This window comes from Lagopus muta, chromosome 4 (assembly GCF_023343835.1).
Source record: "Lagopus muta isolate bLagMut1 chromosome 4, bLagMut1 primary, whole genome shotgun sequence".
NCBI classification, from domain to species: Eukaryota; Metazoa; Chordata; class Aves; order Galliformes; family Phasianidae; genus Lagopus; species Lagopus muta.
The window spans coordinates 69,047,712-69,071,046 of NC_064436.1; the positions used below are offsets into that span (position 1 = coordinate 69,047,712).

Sequence of the window (23,335 nt, forward strand, 5' to 3'; positions counted from 1 at the left end):
AGAAAGGCTTGCAGGCATACAGCAAAGTGACAAAATGATAACAACTATCATGCAGACATTAAAAAAATAGATGTTTGAGGCGATGGTTTCCCTTTACTTTCTCATTAAGAGAATCCTCTGCCTGCAGACTCGTCTTGTTTCTCTCACATACACCAAAACACCCATTTCACACCCACTCCAAACACAAGCCACGCACACGCTGCCTAAACACTTCATCACTGTCTCAGATACATAGCAGCACTGTCAGGATGGCCGAGCGGTCTAAGGCGCTGCGTTCAGGTCGCAGTCTCCCCTGGAGGCGTGGGTTCGAATCCCACTTCTGACAAGTTGTCATTTTTCTCAGCGGGCCCCCAGCACCTCACTCTGGGCTGCTCTGTTTGAGCAGCAGTTGGACCACAGGACCCCTTCCTAACACTGATTGTGCTGGAGTTCTGAGACAGCTTCCTGCAGCAGCAATTTTCCTGCATGCCACTGCATGCTATAGCAGAGAGGAGACAGAGAATTCATTTAACTCCTTTTTTCATGATGTCTTACAGAATCACAGAACGGCCAGTGTCAGAAGGTACCTCAAGGATCACGAAGCTCCAACCCCCTGCCACATGCAGGGCCACCAACCCCCACATTTCATACCAGACCAGGCTGCCCAGGGCCCCAAACAACCTGGCCTTCAACACTTCCAGGGATGGACGGGGCATCCACAGCCTCTCTGGGCAGCTGTTCCAGCACCTCACCACTCTGTCTGTCAAGAACTTCCCCCTCACATCCAACCTCAATCTTCCCTCCCTCAACTTCAAACCATTTCCCCTTGTCCTGCTGTTATCTACCCTTTCACAGAGTTGATTCCCCTCCTGTCTGCAGGCTCCCTTTAGGTACTGCAGGCTGCAATGAGGTCACCCCGCAGCCTTCTCTTCTCCAGGGTGAACAAACTCAGCTCCCTCAGCCTGTCTTCATAGGGGAGATGCTCCAGCCCTCTGCTCATCTTTGTGGCTCTCCTCTGGACCCTCTCCAACAGCTCCCTGTCTTTCTTGTACTGGGGGCTCCAGACCTGGACACAGTTCTGCAGATGGGGTCTCACATGGCAGAGTAGAAGGGGACAATCACCTCCTTGTCCCTGCTGGCCACCCCTCTTCTGATGGAGCCCAAGTTACCATTTGCTTTCTGAGCTACAAGAGCACACTGCTGGCTCATGTTCAGCTTTTCATCCATCAAGATCCCCAGATCCTTCTCTGCAGGGCCGAGAACAGACTGGTTGCTGGCAGGGAGAACCAGCTGGAAAGACAAGTAGCAGCAAGGCTCAGCAGCGTCATGGATAAAAAGCCAGCTCCATCCAAGTCCTAGACACTGATACAGCAAACAGCTAGTTTCTGGTTGGCATAGGGAAGCCATAAGCTGGGGCTGTTCACTGGACCTCTGCTACCTGTGCTACGTTATGCATTGAAAGCAGGATCACATCCCATAAAGGGAAGCACACGATGGAAAGGTTATCTCATTTGACAGAGCAGCAATGCTTGGAGCTATGCTCTAAGAAAAAGCAAAGCTGAGCAGCAGAACAGCTACGAGATACAGTTACAAATGACTGCACACACAGCTCCATCTATCAAACAACATTTAGGTAAACAATGAAGAATTGGACCATTTTCCTCTTGAAAAGGTAACTCAGAGTGAGATCTTCAAAACTGCTCATTTTTTTATGAAGCCATAACACTGAGCAGAGCTTGATATGACTCAAGTCACAACGTTTAGGTAGTGATTCTATCAGGCACCTAAAAAGCAGAGTCTGTGAGCTGTGAACACAGCTGTTTTGGAGTGAAGCTTTCAGTTAACACTAAAGCTGCATTGGAAAGATGACTATTATATAACACACTGCTATTCTAAGTAGGGCAATGCTAGCAACACGAATTCAAGATCTGAATTCAGAGCAAGTAAAATGGAGACAAAGCTTAGGTGTCAACAAATGCACCACGTTGTTCACGACACCAGAAAGCTGTACCTCATGAAACTGATGTGGAGAGGAGTAAGGATGGCAAAACCCAGCACTTGGGACTGTGTTTTTATCAGATCCCAAAGAAAAATCACACAATTTGGATTACGTGTTGAGGGACATGGTTTAGTGAGAGCTATTGGTGAGAGGTGGATGGATGGACTGGATGATCTTGAAGGTCTTTTCCAACCTTGGTGATTCTGTGAACGTGTCAGGAAAACAGGCAGAAGCCAGATTTAGTTCTTTTTTTCCTATTTTAGAAAAGGAAGCCCAGAAGAACAGTAATTAATCAAAAGCAAAATGGCCTCTTCTAGCAGTAAAGACAGTCAAAAGAACAACTTGGTGTGCTATGTATGTATTTTTAATGTGTCATCAACCTCAGAAGCAACAGCTTAATTGGTAAGAGTGATTGACTCACCCTACAAAAGCACAGCATAGATATATTAACGTGCCAAAGAAAAGGGTTAAAAGCCTGTATATTTTTTTTCCACATGACTTTTCAACATATAAAGCTTAATATAGCAAGGCACAAATGATAGAGAGACGTGTGCCCATGCCAGCACCTTTTTCCACCTAACCTTTCCTATCTACATGGCTGCAACCCCAGCAGGGCTCCAATGGGAGCACAGCAAACTGAGCTGCACATGAAAGGGAATGGCATCAAGTTGATTTTCACTTGACACCTAAGCAAATATCTCACTCGTTGAAGTGTTACACAACGGTCTTTCTATCACCTACTTATAACCCTCCAACCCAAGAGTTACAGAAACATTTAAGTCAAATGTACCAAAACAGGGAAAAAACAGCTCGAGTGGAGCAGACAGCAAGTTTTCATGTAGCAAAAAGGGAAAATTCACCATTCAGCCTTCTGGTTTTACTGAGTGAGCTTGCACAGCCAGCAGTGTGCTGCAAAGTTGCTAAGTATGTTATTTTACATTAACCTCTCCCTTAAAATCCTTAGAGTGCAAATAAACTCCACCATGTGAAAGCTGTTTAATTGTCTTGCATGTCATTTATCCTCAGTCCTCTCCCTCTGTAGTTACAAAAATGAAAGCTGAGTATTTTCTCTGAAAGTCTGTCAGCTTATATAAACCACTTAGATTTCAAACAGTAGTCATTGTACTGGATTGCTGTACAACTACACTGTGACAGCAGCACCTTCTCTGGACAGAGGAACATAGAAGTGCTATGCCCTAATAAAGAAAGTTAAGAAAAAACATTTATTCTGCTCTGAGTTTTCTGAAAGCAAAGCGAGGGACATTATTGCAACGAGTGTGAAGTGAGGGCAAATCCAGCTAACAGTTCTTCAGAGTTGTCTTTAGTCATATTATTACTGGGATACTTGTGCTACTTGAGCTCTTAAAGGAGAAGGCACAGCCTGTTCAAGGCCAGGTTGGATGGGGCCCTGGGCAGCCTGGTCTAGTATTAAATGTGGAGGTTGGTGGCTCTGCTTCTGGTAGGGGGGTTGGAGCTTGGTGATCCTTGAGGTCCCTTCCAACCCCAGCCATTCTATGCTTCTATGGTACAAACAGACACCAGATTTGTGAATCCCAACACGTGTGCATCTCTCATACTTAAAAACACACCAAAAAATGAACTGATGCTGCATGCAAGTAAAAATGCACTCACCTTCTGCAGGCATGGCCTGTGGGTTGCTAGAATAAATATAAGCTCCATCATCTCCAGCAAGTAAAGTGCCCAGAAAGGATTTGTCTTCCTAAACAGGAAAAACAAACAGTAGTATCACAGACCACATCATGGGGTACAATTCAGATAGAAATATTCTCTTATGGTTTTGCTTTAAGAATTCTTCAACAGCAGCTGTCAGAACTTTTCAAGAGTTTGAAACTGCGCTGATGCAGAAGCAGTGAAAGACACAGCATGTCAAGAGCATAATTGCTCAAAGAACTTTCTGGGGCCATATGGTTTTGCCAACAGCTATTAAGTTGCAAGTTATTGTCACAACCACAAGGCACAGCTTTTGGTTTTTAGATTGTCAGTCCACTGAACTTAAAGTATACGCTACAGGAAAATAAATCTATTTGTAATGAAGATCCTTGGAAACCGCAAATTAAGCCAGAAATGTGAAACTCGTGTGGTTTAAGATGTTCCCAGATCCCAAATTCTTTTATTTTTCATACTGCTTGAAGTGTTTTCCTTTAGACATTTTAGCATCCTAATTAAGTTACAAGGAAGTTGCACGTAGAGCAGCACTGAGGTTCGGTTCTGTTGTCTTTTTATTTTGGAACACATGAAGCCCATGGGTAATACCTAGCAAGACTTCCATGCAATCTCAGCCTTATTAAAGCTTTGTGCTCTTGGGTTTTGTTCCTTTCATTCCTTCAATGAAAGAAAACCACCAACTCTTACATACAATATATTTACTTCTTTTGTAGGTCAAGGCTTGAAAAACACAACTCTGGCATAGAAGAGGAAGAAGCAGCATGCTCAATGCCTACTTTACTAGCAGTCAAAACTTCTAGAATATTAGATCTTGAGAAAAATCATCTGATTATCTCATAATCTCATCACAAAAATGTTCAATTTTACCTTCAATATTAGCTGTGCCTTTTCAGACAGTTTCACATCGCTATCTTCAACCTGTAGCCAGAAAACATTCCCATGTGCACAGTTAGTAGATAAAACAAGGTTAATTTAAAGGAAAATCATTAAAGAAGGTTCAGGGAAAACAAGAATCACAGTTAAAAGTCCAGAGATCAGACTGCTTCAAAGGCAGCTCTGTGCTTTTTGATACCATAGGGCTGAAACAGCTCTTAGAAATATATTCAAGGGGATATTCCCCACTGAACTCTTCCACACAGACTAAAATTGAGTTGCATAGGCAAACAAAAGGGCATCCTATTCAGTCTTTTTAAACACACTATTACTAAAGTGGTTCAGAAGTAGGGATCATGTCATCCATCTTCTGAACATTCATAATGTCAGAAGAAATATATCTCTAACAGTTCCTACAGTACAGGTCAAGAAACAGACCTTGAGGTTGAGGCAGGCACTGAATTGACCTGAAGTGCCCCCACAATAAACAGATTTCTCTTAAGTTACACGTTCTTGCCTTCACACAGCTCAAAATTGAAGCAGTGATGAAAAGAAAAGGATTTCATCTTGTAATGAATGGAAACAACAGCCTGTTTCCACTTACAAGTCACACACTCCTTGTCCAAACATAGAAACCATAGCATCACAGAATTTGGTTTCAATGCATGGGTCCTATACTTTTTCCTCCATGCACCCATACATTTAAAACAAGTTCTCAGTTGTCAATTTGTATTCACAGACAAAAATTGGAACAAGTTTTTGCATACTAACCAGCCAAGATGCGTATCGTGGGATAGCTGCAGTCAGAATTATGTGGCTGGTTTCTGAATTAATACTGCCATCTGCAGGGAAGTAAATGGAAAGCAAAGTAGTATACACCATCCATATACTTCAGACTGTTTAATGTTAATGACTGGCACTTTCTCTGTAAAATACAAGTTGCCTCATTACGACTCATTTTTAAATGAAGTTTTCCCAGTGGAGCAGCTCTCAGCCTTCCTGTGTTGTAACACAACCAGAACCAGCACACAATACAAAAAAGAACCCTGGTGCACCTCTTACCAAAACCAGCTTTTTGGCTATTTGCTACCCCTTTCTAGCTCACAGTATGGCCTGAGATACAGATTTACCTTCTCAATCCTTGCCTGCAACCTATCCCAAACTGCAGCTGAAGACTTCTGTTTGAAGATGGACTACAAAGTTTTAATCAATACCTTCATATTAGTAGTTTTTCAACAGGATATGCTTCCTCCTCTGCTCTCTTCTCTACCAAAAACATCCCATCTCACACAGTTAAAAACCTCACAGCATGTCTGGATACAAGAATTCATAGATATTATCCAGACAATCTTAACAACTATGCTTCTCTGACACGGGTAAACAGTCTGAGAAACATGCACTTGGTAAAGCTATCACTCAGTACTCTGTATGTTAAATCTAAGACTATTCCAAAACCAACTGAGGGGTTACAACTGTTTACAAGGATGGACAGTGATAGGACAAGGGGGAATGGTTTTAAACTGAGACAGGGGAGGTTTAGGTTGGATATTAGGAGGAAGTTTTTCACTCAGAGGATGGTGAGGCACTGGAACAGGTTGCCCAAGGAGGCTGTGGATGCCCCATTCCTGCAGGCATTCAGTGCCAGGCTGGATGTGGCTCTGGGCAGCCTGGTCTGCTGGTTGGTGACCCTGCACACAGCAGGGGGTTGGAACTACATCATCATTGTGGTCCTTTTCAACCCAGGCCATTCTGTGACTATATAGTTTTGTCTCATTTTAACTTTCAAGCACAAAAACAACTGAAATTAAAGCACATCGTATAAGAGTGTAACAGAGTAATGAAAGTGAGCTACAATAGCAAACAATCACTAAGACTGAAGGAAATTTGGGAAGATTACCACCACACTTCAATTCTGACACCCAAGCTCTGTCATAGGACAAAGCAGCTACAAAACCAAAGCTCTTTCAGTGAGCTCAGAGAAAACTGTCTTGACAATAGACACTTATTACTGCAAGCTAAAACTTTCATGATCTTTGAATTAACAAAGGCTTAAAAACATAATAGCAATAACACCCATCAGAAGCCCTTTTGCTATTCCTCAGCAAGAAAGTTCAGAGTATGACAATGTCAGCATTAGCATTCAAAATAGTTACCTTTTTCTTTTACATGTATCTGTGATGTTAGGAATGACTCTGAAAAGACAACAGATCCCAAGCATCCTCTTCCTGTGAGCAAGTCTGGAATGTCAAACACCATCATAGAGGCCTGCAGCAATCAAACAGTTGGACAGGAAAGGAAGAGAAAGCAGAATTTAAAGTATTTCAAGGAATGCAGCAGATCCTGTGTATTATTATGTTTTTTTTTACTTCCTTCAACACAATGCTTCTATTTTGAAATGGAAAGACTCAGATTTTAACTATACGTTAATGCTTTCCTTCAAAGTCCACTGTCTGATTTCACATTCATAGTTCATCTTGTCTCAGGTTCTGCATCTGAAACTATCTCTCCTCTTACATTATTTCCACCCAAAGAGCCACTCAAGCTCTGCTTTCTAATAGAAATATATAAGGCAAATATTGAACTGCTTACTTACCGTTTTAATCAAACTCAGGCTATCCTCATTGTTCAATGGAGTAACTCTAGAACAAAAAAGGATAATTAAATATTTAATGACTGATCATTTTGAGTGACTTTATAACAGTCACTGTTTCATCTTAACATATGTTCTTATTTGTGTTGGCCATTTGGGTTAATTAGACAACATGGGGATCAAAAAGCACAACCTTGTAACGTTAAACAAGTTAAAAGCACTGTTTTAATGGAAACTCATGATGGGCTCGTGCTGCTTCTACTGATTGAGGGAGTTAATAAAAATATTCTGCACACTTGTTTGGTTTTTTTTAAGAGGTTTCTAAGATTTGATGGGATTGGAGACATAAATGCAATAAACTGACACCAACAAAAAAGCAACAGAGGCATCTCGTACAAAATAATCAACTGCAATGCTTTCTCAGTCTCCAGAAAAGAACAACAAACTCACTGGGTTAAGCAAAAACCACAAGCTTAATCTATTGATAACAATTATTATAATATAACAATCTATTGATAACATTAATAACAAGAAGTGATACAAACCTTCCATGATTATTCACAGCCTGAATTTGAAAAGCAACTTTGGAGCTGTAGAACAAAAAGCAGTAACAGATTAATAATTGTTGGAGTGACTGAATAAACAGGGAAAGAAAAACAAAGCACTTATCACGATTGTAAGAGGTTTTGAACACATTATGAAGTCTCAAAATCCACCAGTTATGCAAATTCCATTAACATTTTGTCTGTTTTTTTCCCCCAAAAGAAGCTAACACACTCACATGATTTGTAGATCAGCAAGTATTTGAAAATCCTTACCGTAGCACAGTTTTCATTTGTGTTAAATGCAGGCTGTCCAACACAGACATCAGCATCTGCTCTGCTGCCTCCTTGGCCTGAAAAAAGGAAATTGGGAATAAAACATCTTTTCCTGTGCTTCAACATTCCAGCAATTGCAAGAGCACCTCTAAAATACAGACCACACAGTAAATAATAACACACCAAGGCACCCAAGAAAATTTGTTCACATCTCCCAGTTTTCTTACTGTAAAGTAAGGGAAACTCATGGAAGATGAAAAAACTGTTACATAGTAAGATACTCTGAAGTTTCTCTAATAAAAAGCCTGGCTGGAAGCCACAGTATTGACCTTATTTATGTTATGCAGTTGACTGAAGTGTTTTGTGAAATATTTTGGGTTCTGGGGAGATGAGATGGGGGGGTGCCTGCATGTAATCTTACATTGCAAGTAATCCAAATCAACAATGACAATGTACAGAATCAGTGCTTCATTTACCTTGGATTCAGTGGAAGTTTTAGCATAGCACTCAATGCCAGCAAGCACAGCCTCTACAACAGCAGTATATATTTGCGACAACAGCATACTGAAGAGAAACACAAACACAGCATTTACTAGATGGAGAGAATTTGGTTTCTTCCACTGTTCAAAAGGAACATTTTTTATATGTTGTTAGCAGCCTTTCAGTACAGGGGGACTGTAAGAAAGAAGGGGGAAGGCTCTTTAGCAGGGTCTGTTGTGACAGGACAGGGGGAAATGGTTTCAAACAAGAAAAGAGGAGATTTAGACTGGATATAAAGAAAAAGTTCCTTCCAAAAAGGGCAGTGAGGCACTGGCACAGGTTGCCTACAGAGGTGGCAGATGTCCCATCCCTGAAGACACTCAAGGTCAGGCTGGACATGGCTCTGAGCACCAGATGGAGCTGCAGGTGTCCCTGTTCACTGCAGGGCAGTTGGCCCAGCTGACTTCTAGAGGTCCCTTCCAACTCACACAATTTCAGCATTCTCCAATTCCTCTTAACACAGAACTCCCTCACGTGGAAGCAGTCCTCATTCAAATGACTACAGATGTAGCTTGTGCTAAATATCTCAGTTTAAAAAAAAAAACAAAAGCAAAACCTGGTGTTGCTCAAACCATACAATATCTCAACATAAAACTCTTGGCAGAAAAGCAGCCCTGCTCTTTTCAAAGGAAAAAGATGTCTTATTGCTGTCTTCCATTGGGATTGTGTTGAAGATCACACCATAAATACTCAAAACAAAACAGAATGGTAGCCCCATGTTCTGCAAAAACCAGGCTGGTAAACACATGGAACCAACTTTGGTGACTGTCTCCTTCTGCAGAATGTCAAACAGAAGATAAACCTACAATGAGCCAGTCACCACCTTTTGAGAGTATCTACATCAGGCTTAGGCCAATTCTCTCTGGAGAGAATACTACACTGAAGTAAACAAAGATTATGTGAAGCCAGAAGTGATTTACTGACATGTTCGTAGCTACAGAGCTAATGAAAACAAAAATCTGTGCCCAAGTAAGAAGCATCGACCTCTTGTCTTGCAGCTAAGCTGGAAAAGCATCAGCTTTTTGTCTTGGACCCAAGTTGGAGTATAAAGATGTAGAGGTCAACAACACATCCCTACTTCTCTGAACTTGTACTCTTCTGCAACTACTGCATTATGAGGGAAGGATGGAGGGGAAAAGAAAGAAAACAATACAGCATATAAGCCTATGCAAAGCATTTCTGAAGGACAGGAAGAAAGAATCTGAAGCTCCCAAGCATAGTCTAATATGAAGAAACCTCAAAACACACCAAAACTTGCCCAGACAGACAGTGGCCAATTCAAACAATCCCTATTAGAGGTACTCTTCTTCTAACTAACCTCAGAACAGTTCCAAGAAATCATCTCACAAGGGACTGCAATTCAAACTAACATGCTTTAGATCCCCTAACCTTCTGCCCATCTTAAAACTGTAACATTAAAGGCAAAAATGTGTGCTAGCTCCCTCCAGCACATCTTTTCTTCCTTGCTAAAACCAGGTTCCTGAAAATATCCTATCTAGTAAGGAGGAGGAAGTTTCTATGGCAAGACCTGGTTTGTTAGCAGTCCCAAAGTAGATTATCTACTATCTTCTATGGAAAAAAAAGCAGGAATCAGTGTGGATAAATCATGTTATTTTCTTAAGGTCAACGTCACTGAAAGCTCTGTAGCTTATTAAAAAAAAAAAAAAAAAAAAAAAAAGAAATACAAAAAACAGAAGTTCACTTCACTTTCCACTCAACATGTTTGCAAAGGACACAAAACAAGGAGTGCCAAGGGGTGGTGCTGCCATCCAGAGGATCTCGACAGGATGTAGGAATGGGCTGCCAGGAACCTCAGAGAAGTCCATAAGGGAGAAATGCAGAGCCCTACCACTGAGGAGGAACAACTCCAGGCACCAGCATGTACTGGAGGCACCCAGCTGGGAAGCAGCCCAGCAGGAAAGAACCTGTGGGTTCTGGTGGGTTGAAGATAAGCCAGCATTGTGCCCTTGCTACTAAAAACTCTACCAGCACCCTGGGCGGCATTAGCCAAAGTCAAGGGAGGGAAGCTTTCCCCTCTATGTAGCACTGGTGAGGGAGCAGTTTCCATCTAGAGGTAGTCCATGTTGGAATTTTCACTAAGAAATACAAACCTCAGCTTGATGAAATTAGTTTAAGAATGACTTTTACTTCCATGAAACCTACTCCCAGTTCTACATATTTCCACCCTGGGTTTAAGGTGCATTTTGATGTAATTCAAATGAAGTGAACTTTGCTAACACTGCCTTTAACATTTCACTGTAGAGCTGGTGGAATGTCACACCATGTAGCAATTCCTGTTTTGCTCATCAGCATCCTTAGCAATCTTCTCACATTCACACCATTCTAAATTTAAATAGTAGCTCTGAAAATGCCTATGGCCACTGCTGACTAAAAGGGGTTTGAGCTACTGCAACAAAGCTGAAAGAGCAAAGAAGTTGAGGAATAAAGTTGGAGCTTACACTTGTTCGGGTTTCTTGTGTATCTCGTTGTCGTTTCCTGTAAAGAAAAAAGTTTATTCTGAGCACCTTTGGAAGGCATTTACCCAGAACCTCTTGGACATTCAGTTCTGCTGCATATTTTTTGTGTCATTATCCAACACTTTGTATAATTTCAACTTGTTTGTAGATTCAAAGATCAAAGCACAGACGAACTCACGGCAGTAGAACCTGTACATACAATGGCTAAAATTAAGACCTGCACCCCCAGCACAGCTCCACTGGGTCAGAACAAAGATGACTCTCATGCTGGGTCCTTTCTCCCAAAGGTGCTATTAATGGATGCCCAGGAAAAAGCATGACTAGTGCATACACATGCTACAGTTCTTTTGGTCTTCAGTGTTTCTGACAACCTTCTTACTGAGCTGGATGAATTTGAAGATGTATACTAACACTAAGGAGACTGAATTTATTTACAGATCCCTCCCTAGACCCTAAGCTAATTCAATTTTTTTTTCATTTGGCTTGCTTTTATTAGGGAAGATTAATATTACATTTCAATCATAGAAAGATGACTGAAACTGACTCAAATAATTTTCTATTCTTCCAAAAAAATCCTTGGACAACACTTCACTTTTGCTCTCCGTGAAAAACCCACATAATCAACCACTGAGCAAAGACTACATGGCCTAAAACTCATAAAGGAATCAAAGCCAACTTTTAATAACTGGAAGTCTTAAATAACCAAAGAGAAGCACTACCTTAGAATACCAGCTGGTGTGCTTAACATACTTACCCAGGAAAGGAATGTGAGTGGTTCCAAAGAAATAGGTCCTTGAACAAGCCAAAGGTCCCTTTGGAGATACACACTGCACTACCTAGTGGTCAGTATTAATGAGACACAGAGAGACCTTAGTGAAATAAAGAATTGGTGTAATAATGAACAGTAAACTAAGTTCCCCTTAAGTATTCTAATAACTGATATACTACAGGAAGCATACAACACAGACTTCACTGGTTTAAAAAGAACTACTTACGTTTTCAAAGGTCTATTTCATTTTTTACTTGACCTGAACGATTCAAAGGCTTTGGAAAGGAGATGAGCTCTGACTTCCATAAGTGTTAACAATGTGTTTTCAGCTTCCTATGCCAACTGCTCTTCTCATGAAAAGGGAAGTGTGTCAGGTTCCGATAACTATGCTTGCACTTGGCTTTATTTACTAGTTTCATGGTACCCTATTAAAACAGTTTCACCTGTACCTGTAAACAAACCATCTTTTTAAGAACAACATCAGAATCGTGGGACAAGAGATGGAGCAGGTACTGCATCATAAAAAAAATTGTACTTGCATTCTGAGAGATCACACATGGACTCAACTGGAACGTTAACATGGGGAGAAAAAACAAAATTGGAGGTGTCTTCAGAGAAATAAAGTCACGGCAGCAAATGGTGAATGAGATTTCACTGGAATGCTAACACAACTCTTTCTTTCTCAGGCCTCTGACACACGTGAAGTGCCCGGAGTACCCATATTCATCCATCCATCAGGCAGCTACGTGTGAAATGTCATGACAAGATCATAACATCAATCCCTCAATCACACGTTCACTCCGCATGACCTGTACTCAACCACATCCACCTCCTCAACAGCACAAACTCTGGACTCGCACAACTGACGGACACTCCCAGGGGCACAGAGATGAGCCAGCAGGGAGAACTACACAACACAAGCTGCACTCTACCTCTCCTCCTTCGCTGTGAGTTACCTTCTTGATGCACCCAGCCCAGCCAGGCAAAGGATCTGAATTCCCTGGGGCCGCTTCCCCACTTACGTCCCCTGCGCAGTAGTGCAACAAGCCATCGACCTCATCATATGTTTTACAACTAAGCTTTTACTTGGAAATGGAAACAAGTTAATCTTACAGCTTAATCTTAACAGTTGTTGAACACCAGAAAGATTTTCAAAGTTAGGAACTGTTTGGCTCCTGAAGCATATGCTGGAATTTGGATGTACATACTGGATATACATACGTATTCTTGTGTACTTACAAAGCCATTATAAAAGGAAAAAGCCCAAAACAACTTGCTGTTTCTTAAAAGAAACAGCTAAATAACTGAGATTCAATTAAACTCTGTGTGTCAGAGTTAACTGCAGTGTATGCCACTATGATGAAGATTTTACTTCTAGGATGAGTGTCAGCTATAATTCGCTCTCCCTCATCCGCACATATACAGCACAAGTTTAAAAGAAATAAAAAGTAGCCTTTAAAGGACTGCTTTCAGGAGTCCATGATTAAACATCCACATATTCTGAATTGGAAAGAGGGAAAAAAAAAGTATCTGATTGTTAAGAATCATAGAATGGCTTGGGTTGGAAGGGACCTCAAGGATCACCAAGCTCCAACCCCCCTGCCACAGGCAGAGCCACCAACCTCCACATTTAATACTAGACCAGGCTGCCCAGGGCCCCATCCAACCTGGCCTTGTACACCTCCAGGGATGGGGTATCCACAACCTCTCTGGGCAGCCTGTTCCAGCATTAAGGTAACATATGTTCTTCTGCATTAAGGTCTTTAATGGAAAGCAAGTGTTTTAAGGGCACAAAAACATATAAAGGCAACAATATACACCCCCCCCCCTCCCCCTTAGTGTTGGATAATTACTGAAAAACCTCACCATGTGTTTAGCTGTGCTCCCACCAAGGCCAGTGTTTCGAACAAGGTGTCCTTCTGATGGAAAATTGAAATTACCAGAGTTCAAGTTTTCTTTTGTTGAGTGGCTACCAAACAGAACAAAAGGCTGCCGGCTGGGGCTGAGGAAACAACAAAAAAAAGAAGCCATTACTACCCAGATACTGGAGGAAAACTAGAAGCAACAAATGAAATCCAAGCTTTCAAGTATGATGGACAAACTGTTCAATTCCCCATGCTTAGAATAGGACAAACAACTTGATACAGCTACACTGATAAAAGTCATAAACCTTCCCACTGAAAAGACCAAGTTCCAAAGGAAAAAGGACTCGAATAAATCAGACTTATTTATTTAGTACACAACAGCACACCTCAAAACCCTGAAATAAGTACAGTAGAATTCAACAAACTCAGTTTGGTTTTAGTTTCTGGCTTGGGGCCCACGAGTCAGCTGCTGAGATCAAGGCTTTTCATTATTTAAATGAATAATAACACACAATTCTGAAAACAATCAACAGTGGGGTTAGTTCAGTGTCATGGAATTCCAAATAAAGAAGAATCTGCACAGACGCTGAGGAGCTAAGCAACCTTTATTTAGCTCAAAACAGCAGAATGCTTGCTTTTGCAACACAAACCCCCCTCCTCTGAAGATTCTGGGCCGAAACAAACTTAAGATGACCTAAATTCCACCACTTACGTAGGCCAAGATTAAGTTTTTTAACTGTCTTGTTTTAAACGTTGGTTTCGTGTGTTGTGACATGAAGTAGTAAACTGACTCCTTCAACCTTCATATTTTAGCTGTTTGTATCATAAACAGAAGATCCAAATTTTCAAAGAAGTTCTTGACTTTATTTTCATATGTGACCATGAAGAAATTGATCATATTGGAAAGAAGACTTGATCTTATAGTGACATTCTCCATGTAGCATCTACAGAATTAAAACCCAAGAAAATCTGAGGTATCCCTTGTAAAAGTGCCTCTGCACAAATGCAAAGGCAAGATGTAATATTGGAACAGACCTGAAAGGAATTACAAGCATCCTTCTGGCATCAGAAACATGGAAATAACCTTCAAGAAACTCACACCACCACAGTTTCAGAAGGAATAATGACTAATACCTGTTATCTGTTATATGGCTTGAGATCATTCCATGACTGAAATAACTTCTGAAAGGCTGTGAAAAAGGAAAAAAAAAGCATTCTGATTAAAGAGCAAATGAATAGAATGTGATTTATTCTCTTTATTATCAAGATCCAATCTGAATTTTCTTCTAAGTTTCCTCAACCTTCAAAAACTACTTCCCTTCTATGTAAACAAACCTAGACACCATTAAGTTCTATATAAGCTTAAAAAAAAAAAAAAAGCAGCCACTACCAAAAAAGCAAGAAGCAAATGCACTGCATTACTTTTATCCATATTCTATGTTATAACCAGTCATGCCTGAGATTCAACTTGTGAAGCCTCAACTTGTCAGTGCACAAAGAGGAGCTTCCATTGAAATGATACTTGATCCACCTACAAACAGAGATGTGCTGTGCAGATCTAAGGCAACTAAGCTGTACTATCAGTGAGCACTCTCAATGACATCATGCAGTCCCGTGCCATGTACAGATAAGATGAGTGGTGATCTTGAAGTACAGGTTTTGATTCCTCAAACATAAAAGGTGAGATGGGGTAGGCAGGGGAAATACAGCAACAACTTGGAATGCTTATTATTACTTCTATATAGATGACACCAGTATTTCAAAGAGTAACTGAAGTAGGCATACCTCCCCTGCCTGAGATTCTGATAGCTCCAGAATGAAGGGAATTTCAGTGTCAAAATTAGCAAAAAAGTTGGTCCACTGATGTTCAAAAGTCATTAAATCCTAGAAGAAAAATATTCAACATTAATTGTTGAGTGCTACACCAGAGTAAGAAGTCACTGATGTTATTCAATGAACCCAAATTACACTTCTGTATGCAGTACAGAATAGAGTCTGTTCAATGACACAGAAAGAACAAAAACATGTAAATATCCTCTAGCTGTTAACTAAAAAAGTAAAAATAAATATGAAATGTTCTAAGTTCACTCGACTTTGTCCTTACTAAGAAAACCAGGCATTTTTAAAACCAAGTTCTACGAAATCAGAATTGTATGAATAGTTTGTTCATTCATTTCAATGTTCTAGAGAAAGTTTCAAGTCAATAATTTTCATGCTGAAGACTTATAAGAAAACAGAAGGGTAAGTAACTGTGCTTCAGAATAGACTTATGTCCTACAAAATGGTCCCAGGTGTTTATCTCCCTTCCAAATAGGCGACAATTACTGATAATCATTAATAGAGAATATTCACTGCCTAAGCTGCGACATATTACAAGCTTATTTTGCTGCCAAACTTGAAACTGAAGAATAAATTAGCAACCTTGATCCCTGAAAATCTGACCTACATTTAGAGATGGGATTGCCATCAATGCAGAAGTTGGTGTGCAAGCTGTCCCAGCTGAAATAACATCCTATTTTGAACACCTGAACACGTACAAGGGGTATTTTAAACTAAGATGGGAGACTTAGGTTACATGTGAGCATGAAGTTTTTTCCACACAGAGGGTGGTGAAGCACTGGAACAGGTTGCCCAAGGAGGCTTTGGATGCCCCATCCCTGCAGGCATTCAAGGTTGGTGACCCTGCACATAGCAGGGGGATTGAAACCAGATGATCATTGTGGTCCTTTTCAACCTAAGCCATTCTATGATTCTATGGTAGGTCAGAGATGCAGGAAGTCCATCGTGAGAATTCATGTAAAGACAAACAATATTCATGGCTCCATTTTCTAGCACTGAGATCTGCCCTCCTTCAACTGAGAAATCACTTTACAGTGTCTGTTTGTATTTCACAGAGCTCCAGGGTAACCACTATGTGTCACTGTTATCCACTTAAAGCAGTTATGAAGCAATCATGGAAGTGTTCTTTCCTTGAAAAACGGCTGCATGTATGGCAGTTTTTCCCCTTACTACAAAGGAAGGATTAATGCACACAAACATACAGCCCTCTGTACTTTGTACACAGTCCTGTGACCTGAACAATGCCATTTAGGGACTCTTTTTTAAGACTTTCTGGCATCTTCCTATGAAAAAAGGTTGAGGGAATTGGGTTTGTTCAGCTTACAGAATAGGACTGGGGAGCCCTCCTTGTGAGCTTCCAATATTTGAAGGGTGCATGTAAACAGGAGGGGGAACAGCTGTTTACAAGAGTGGATACTGATAAGACAAGGGGGAATGGTTTTAAAGTGAGACAGGGGAGGTTTAGGTTGGATATGAGGAGGAAGTTTTTCCACACAGAGGCTGGTGAGGCACTGGAACAGGTTGCCCAAGGAGGCTGTGGATGCCCCATCCCTGCAGGCATTCAAGGCCAGGCTGGATGTGGCTCTGGGCAGCCTGGTCTGCTGGTTGGTGACCCTGAACACAGCAAGGGGTTGAAACTGGATGATCATTGTGTTCCTCTTCAACCCAGGCCATTCTGTGATTTTAAGAGTTACAAGGAACCCATGTCTAGCTATTTTCAAGTTCTGCGGACTCTGCAGCTGTTTGCAGTATTACCTCAAAGAGCAAATCCTCCAAGGAAACAGGATCCATCTTGCTGTATGTTTTCCACAAATCAACGCTGACATCCATTAACTGAAAAATATTTTAAATGTAATTCTGTAAGAAGTGCCACGAGAAACATCCCATATACAGGTCTGAGATGCATTGAAAACAGACCTACAGCATACTGCCCAGCCACAGCCCTCCTTAACTCTGCGTTTAAAAGTATTTTTCCATTACTGGTTACAAAGGAATGGACTGGAAAGGATGCAAATATTCTGAACGCTCATCAGCTTCAATATGCACAAAGCCTTGCTCCCATCTTCCAAACAAAACTCTTTTGAAAACTCAATTAAACAGTTAGGAATAATGGCAGCTGGTGCAACCAGAAGGGAAAAGTCCATTTTCTGCAGATTTCAGGTGCTATACAATTGCCCATTCACATTACATGCAAAGTTGACATTTAGACAAAGCTGGCTGAACCTGGCAATTAGCACTGCATTCTTCCAAGCATTAAAAGGATGCATACAACAACACTCTTCAAAAACACACTACTGAAGGACACCTGCATCTGAATGACTTCTGCATGTACTCTGTCCCCTCTAAGCCTCACTGTTTTACAGCGTTGTTTCAACTACTAATATGAAGACAACCGTTTCCCAAACAAAACCAGATAACAGTATCTCAAGCAAATCGTATAACATTTATTCTACCACGTAACACCCACGACATTTCTTACAGTTCCTACAGTGTTGTTGTGTAAGAGAACAAGTGCCCTAAAAATACTGAAAAAAGGTTAGCAAGCTCTCAGTGGATTTAAGATATTCTAATTTAGCAGCATTGAATGCACAGCAGAGGGAAGCTAAGTTTGAGGATCAAGAAAAGCCATTCCATTTTAATAATGGAGAAAGTATTAATTTACAGACCATCTACAGCAATCCCAAATGCACTTCCCTCCACAGATCGTTTTTCCTTTCCCTGCCTGTGACACACAGCAGCTGCTTGACAGAGAACCATGCAAAAGCAGTTATGTAAAAAGCTAAGAATGCCACTTCCCACTTGAAATCCCCTTATGACTTGGAGGAGGAAGGAAGCAAGAAGTCATGCTGGAACATGGCTCAGAGGTGAAGTAACACACTCACTGCTCCAATTTTCTCAGCAACAGCCATTTTCTCAGCTCATTCTACAGCATTCATTACTAAGCAGCTTCTCTTACAGCACTCATAAAGATCTGCTCCCAACTAGCAAAGCTGAAGGAGTTGTGTGTCTGCTATTAGGATACCACAGAACATAAAGAAAAACATTCTAAATCACAGCAGAAGGCTCCAGGTGGAATAACAACCATTTAGCCAGGACTGAGTACTGGGCAGCTCATAACAGTCTTTTGGTGAGTCTTGCATCTCCATCCTTGGACATTCAAAACACAGCTTGGAAAAACACCCAATTTAAAAGCTGAGCCTACTGTGAGCAGCAAGTCAAATGATCTCATTTTTGGCTAAAAATGATTCCATGAATCTACTTCTGTTTCAAAAAGGATGACGTAGGAAAATGAAAAACTGAAGCACTCACTTCATACTTCATGGTAAAGAAGCCATCACCACCAATTCCTTCCAGTGCAAAAGCCTGCACTATCGGCCACTTCTCGACAATGAACATATCAAAGATCTGTAGATGACCTGCAAAAGAGAAGATTCACATAACCATTCTCTCACAGACACTGTCAGCTCCTGTACAACCTTAGAGTGCTCTGAGATTCTAATAAGGGCTGGCTCTTGATTATCTTGTTTGTCCAACTTCAAACATGTGCGTTTTTGTGAGGAAGGCAGCTTTTGAAGACTTTTCCTTCTCTACACCTCAAGTTTACCCCTTTTTCCAGTTATCAGCCTAAGAAAAGGTATTACTCCTCCTTGAAAATCTGTTTCCAAGAGCATTTTTCCTCATTCAAACTCTAGATAACAGGCAAGAAGCAGTGCTTATCCCAAAATCTTCTATTCCTTGGCCATAAGTTCAATATAGTCATCACTGCCCCCATTTTAGTCAGAATTTTAGGTTGGGGAAGAGGAAACTGTTCATTCTGGCATAGCAAAACTCACCAGTGGAGCTCTAAGTCATCTGAATTGAAGAAGAATCACTGTCCTTAAGACACACACTTCCTGTAGGGATTTCCTAACAAAGGGCCTCCATCCTTCCCCTGCCCCAATTCATTAAGGATTTCACAGGCAATGAGAGCATATCACCTTTTCCTTAGGGGAAGCAAAGAATCATAGAATGGCTTAGGTTGGAAGGGACTTCAAAGATCATCAAGTCCCAACCTCCTGCCACAGGCAGGGCCATCAACCTCCAGATGTGGCACTAGACCAAATAGCCCAGGGCCTCATCCAACCTGGTCTTGAACAACTACAACGTTTCCAGATGCTGCTGTTTAAACTTCAAGAACACAAGCAGAGGGAAAACGCAGTACTGTTACTGAGAAAACAAAGCTAACGAAAGTACTCTGCTTTGAATCTGAACAGTTAAAAAAAAAGCCAGTTTCTTTTTAGGAGAAAAAAAAACCCAAACCAAGAAAACTACTTGTCTTTCACCTACTGTACCACAGATGAAAAACCCCACAGTGAGTAAGCACATGCATTGCTTTGCTTCAGCATTATTCACTGTTAGGGATACAGCAAAATACACTTTACTGAACAATGTAAGATTAAATTGCTCAGAATGCAAGGCTGGCTACAGATCATAACAGGAAGCCACCACACAGCCCAGTTTCTTCAGTGCTAAAATAGGAAACCTGCATAACGAAATGTTTATTCTTTCTTTACATAAAGGGGCATTTATCAAGCTCCCATCTCAACAGAGAACTTCTGTAGCAGCAGAACACACTCCTCTGAATGCAAATCACTTCTCTGCCTCACACTGAGAGCATTCACTCTTCACATGAAGTCTATGGGCTAACGTTTTTCAGAAAGAAACCCAACTCCTAAGCAGGAAAAAAAGGCCAGAATAACCCTTATTTCTTACCAAGGGCAAAGAAATCTTCATTTCTTGAACTGCTTGACTTGCATGCTGCAGAGCATTTATGTTAAGCATAAAGCAAACTAACCCACCTTGGCAGCTGTATGGAATACCAATGCGACTGCAATCTCGAACCATGTCTACAAAGCTGGAAATCTTGAATTCTTCTGCAGCTTCTTCATCTTCATACTGAAAAAGAACATTCAAATCAGTGGGCTGTTAGTTTTACCATGAAGAGGACATATATTGTAGAGCTTTAATGCTTTAATCTCACATGAAGCGTCGTATCATGTAATCCACCAAAATACTACCTACAGCTCCCAAAAACTGAAATAACCTCTTCAACCTCTCTGTTTTGAAGACTACATCATGGCACGGACACCTTCAAGCCAATGGAGACTTTTCCTATTTTTTAATCCAGCTTTACAGCAAGGTTTTTAATAAGGCTGTATGAAGGCATAAATGCATACCGTATTTTTCAGTTATTGGTGAAATATTTTCAAAGTCAACTGTTTGATCCTGGACAATTTTTCAACAGTGAAAGATATTTTGAGAGTATACCTGGTGTGCCACAAAGAAAACAGTGGGGAAAAAAGCAAGTAGATCAACAGCATTAATACAGGACAACAGACTGACTAGTTATGCCTCAGGTCACAAGCAAGCAATGAGAACTAATTCATGACTGCAGGAGCAGCATATGTAAGAAAAGCAGGAGGAAAAAAGTCACAGCCAACCTCATTTCATGAGACACTTGCCTTTCAGGGCATGATCAAAAGGCAGAGGTGCTTTGCTTACCTTTTATCCTATTTTACTTTACATTGCCTAAGGTAAATTACTCGATCAAGAACTTTCTATATGCAGCTCTCGGGAGCTTCAGGCTACACCCAAGACATTTATTTTAAGAACAAGTTCATTTCAGACAAGCCTGAACTTAAGATGCAGCCTAAGTTCCTCCATGATGTGTTCTTTACTCAGTCCCAGAAAACCAGATCAAAGTTTCAGGTCAAAGCCAAGCACTAAAGAACTGCCAATTTCTCAAAACTTAGAATGCCATCAGAACAGGAACTGGTTTTCTGGCAGGATGCTAAAGGCTTGCTATCTATTATTGCAGACATACAAGAACCAGTGCAGTATATAACCAGTACAGTCATGATACTCAGAAAGCTTATACAATTCCTACCTTACTTGGCAATAAACTCGTGTCTTACTCAGCCATTTTGAAAACAAGCATTCCTCAGTTGTATGCTTCTCCTTTCACCAAGACAGAATACCCACTTAAGTTAGAGTAATAGAATGGTTTGAGCTGGATAGGGACCCTTAAAGACCATCTAATCCAGTTCCCTTGCAACAAACAGAGACACCCACAGCTCAGAGCCCTGGCTACATTTCTTTGGTTGCAGCCCAGGATCCAGTTGGCTTTCTGGGCTGTAAGGGTACACTGCTGCCTCACATCCAGCTGCCACCCCACCATTATCCCCAGGTCCTTTGCAGCAAGGCTGTGCTCTGTCCCCATCTCCCCCAGCCTGCACTGATAGCAGGGATTGTCACAACCCAGCTGCAAGACTTGGATTTACTGAACTGCTTGAAATTCCTGTGGTCCAGTTACAGACCAAATGGGAAAGAAGGAAGGAGAAACAAAGGTTTTGCCAGTTTTATCAAGAGCTACAGAGCCAGGTATGGCATTACTTGCTGTATTTCCAGAGCAGTGTTTCACTTTTTAGAAAAGCAAGCAAAAATTATTTCTATCACTGGCAAAGAAAAGAAGGCTGCTTGAAAGCCACTCCAGGCAATCTTTGTGTAAACAGGATGTATCTAAAGATTGACACAGCAGCATTCTTTTAATTGTGTGGGGTTTTTAGTAATTCAGAAGTAATCTAGGAAACTGGCAATTCTCATACATAAGAAATGAGAGGAAGTGCTGCTGCATGAATGAGCAGTGTGATGCAATGAAATAAACCCTGTATTTTCAGCATTAGAAGTCCCAAAGTTTCCCATTTGTTTCTGTACAGTTCACCTTTGCAGCTGGATCATTATTTCAAGCTACCACTGTGTGATTAAGGTGACTGCTTACCAGGACAAATCATACAAAAGCCCATAAGCAGATGCAGCTTATTTTAAAATAGCTTAGACTGCAGTTATGCTAGCAGCAGTGTGTTAAGAATGCCTCCATTCCTCATTCCAAAATGCATGGTTGACTGCCTCCAGGCATGCTGCAAGATTGGTCCTTTCAGCAGTGTGTTTCACAACATGAAAACCTTAGGAGGTCAAGGTTTAAGATTTTGCTATGGTGTGTTTTAACTGTTGCTCAACTGTTTCCATCTTAACAGCAAGCAGCTAACCACGCAGAACTCATGGGACCCTATCCAGAAGACTGTTTGGGACTGGTATATAAGCTCAGTGGAAGGCCACCAAGCACAACAAGGGGCTGGAGAACTCATCCTATGGGGAGAGGCTGAGATTCTGCTATTGCTCAGAGGCTGTGGTTGCACCTCATGGCTTCCTTTCAACATCTAGGAAACAGTTACTGAGATGGCAAAGACTCTTCACAGTGCTATGCACTGGCAGGTTGTATGACAAAGAGCAAGGTTTGAAACAAAAGGCATACAGATTGGATAAGAGGAAACACCTTCTGTCATCAGGACAGCCAACTAATGGTAAGACAGGCAACCAAGAGAAGTTTTGCTGTCGTCATCCTTGGAGGTTTTCAACACCCAGCTATAAAAACTTGATCTGATCTCACTGCCGACCCTGCATTAAGCAAAGGGTTAGACAAGATTATTTCTGAAGGTCCTTTCTAACCTAGATTATTTCACAGTTCTGGGATATAATCTCACTAGAAAGCAGCCCCACAAAAACATTATTAATTGTAACCCCCATCACTTTCAAGCTGGAAGCAGAAGGGAACAAAATGATTGCCTCCCTGACCTCCCCACTTGTCCTTCCACTAGTTTCACCCTTTTTCATCAAGGCTCCTAAGACATCATTCACAGATTTCAGCATCACTCTAATTTAGAAAAGTAACAGAACTTAATGGAGAAATTTGCCCTCATAGGACTGAATAAACACTACTCCAGTCTCAACTGGAATACAAAGGCTCATACTCTGCACCTCCATAAGCACCAGAACTAGCTGCAGAGTAGCACACAGTGGCAAC

The 23,335-nt window shown here is 41.1% G+C and overlaps 1 protein-coding gene and 1 non-coding gene across 2 annotated transcripts in view; one reads left to right on the forward strand and one right to left on the reverse strand.

Moving 5' to 3' along the window:
• DNAAF9 (dynein axonemal assembly factor 9) overlaps nt 1-23,335 on the reverse strand; it is a 67,373-nt gene that overhangs the window by 30,185 nt on the left and 13,853 nt on the right. Inside the window, exons 5-20 of the mRNA XM_048943616.1 lie at nt 20,274-20,370; nt 18,745-18,851; nt 17,191-17,268; nt 15,382-15,480; nt 14,731-14,786; nt 13,598-13,733; nt 11,717-11,798; nt 10,945-10,981; nt 8,422-8,509; nt 7,946-8,022; nt 7,673-7,717; nt 7,131-7,176; nt 6,691-6,802; nt 5,309-5,379; nt 4,532-4,582; nt 3,611-3,698 (exon numbers count right to left, since the gene is read on the reverse strand). Of these exons, the coding sequence (XP_048799573.1) occupies nt 3,611-3,698; nt 4,532-4,582; nt 5,309-5,379; nt 6,691-6,802; nt 7,131-7,176; nt 7,673-7,717; nt 7,946-8,022; nt 8,422-8,509; nt 10,945-10,981; nt 11,717-11,798; nt 13,598-13,733; nt 14,731-14,786; nt 15,382-15,480; nt 17,191-17,268; nt 18,745-18,851; nt 20,274-20,370 (1,270 nt within the window). The remainder of the gene's footprint in view (nt 1-3,610; nt 3,699-4,531; nt 4,583-5,308; nt 5,380-6,690; nt 6,803-7,130; nt 7,177-7,672; nt 7,718-7,945; nt 8,023-8,421; nt 8,510-10,944; nt 10,982-11,716; nt 11,799-13,597; nt 13,734-14,730; nt 14,787-15,381; nt 15,481-17,190; nt 17,269-18,744; nt 18,852-20,273; nt 20,371-23,335) is intronic.
• TRNAL-CAG (transfer RNA leucine (anticodon CAG)) lies at nt 243-325 on the forward strand. The gene has a single exon. It is a non-coding gene; the product is annotated as a tRNA-Leu (tRNA).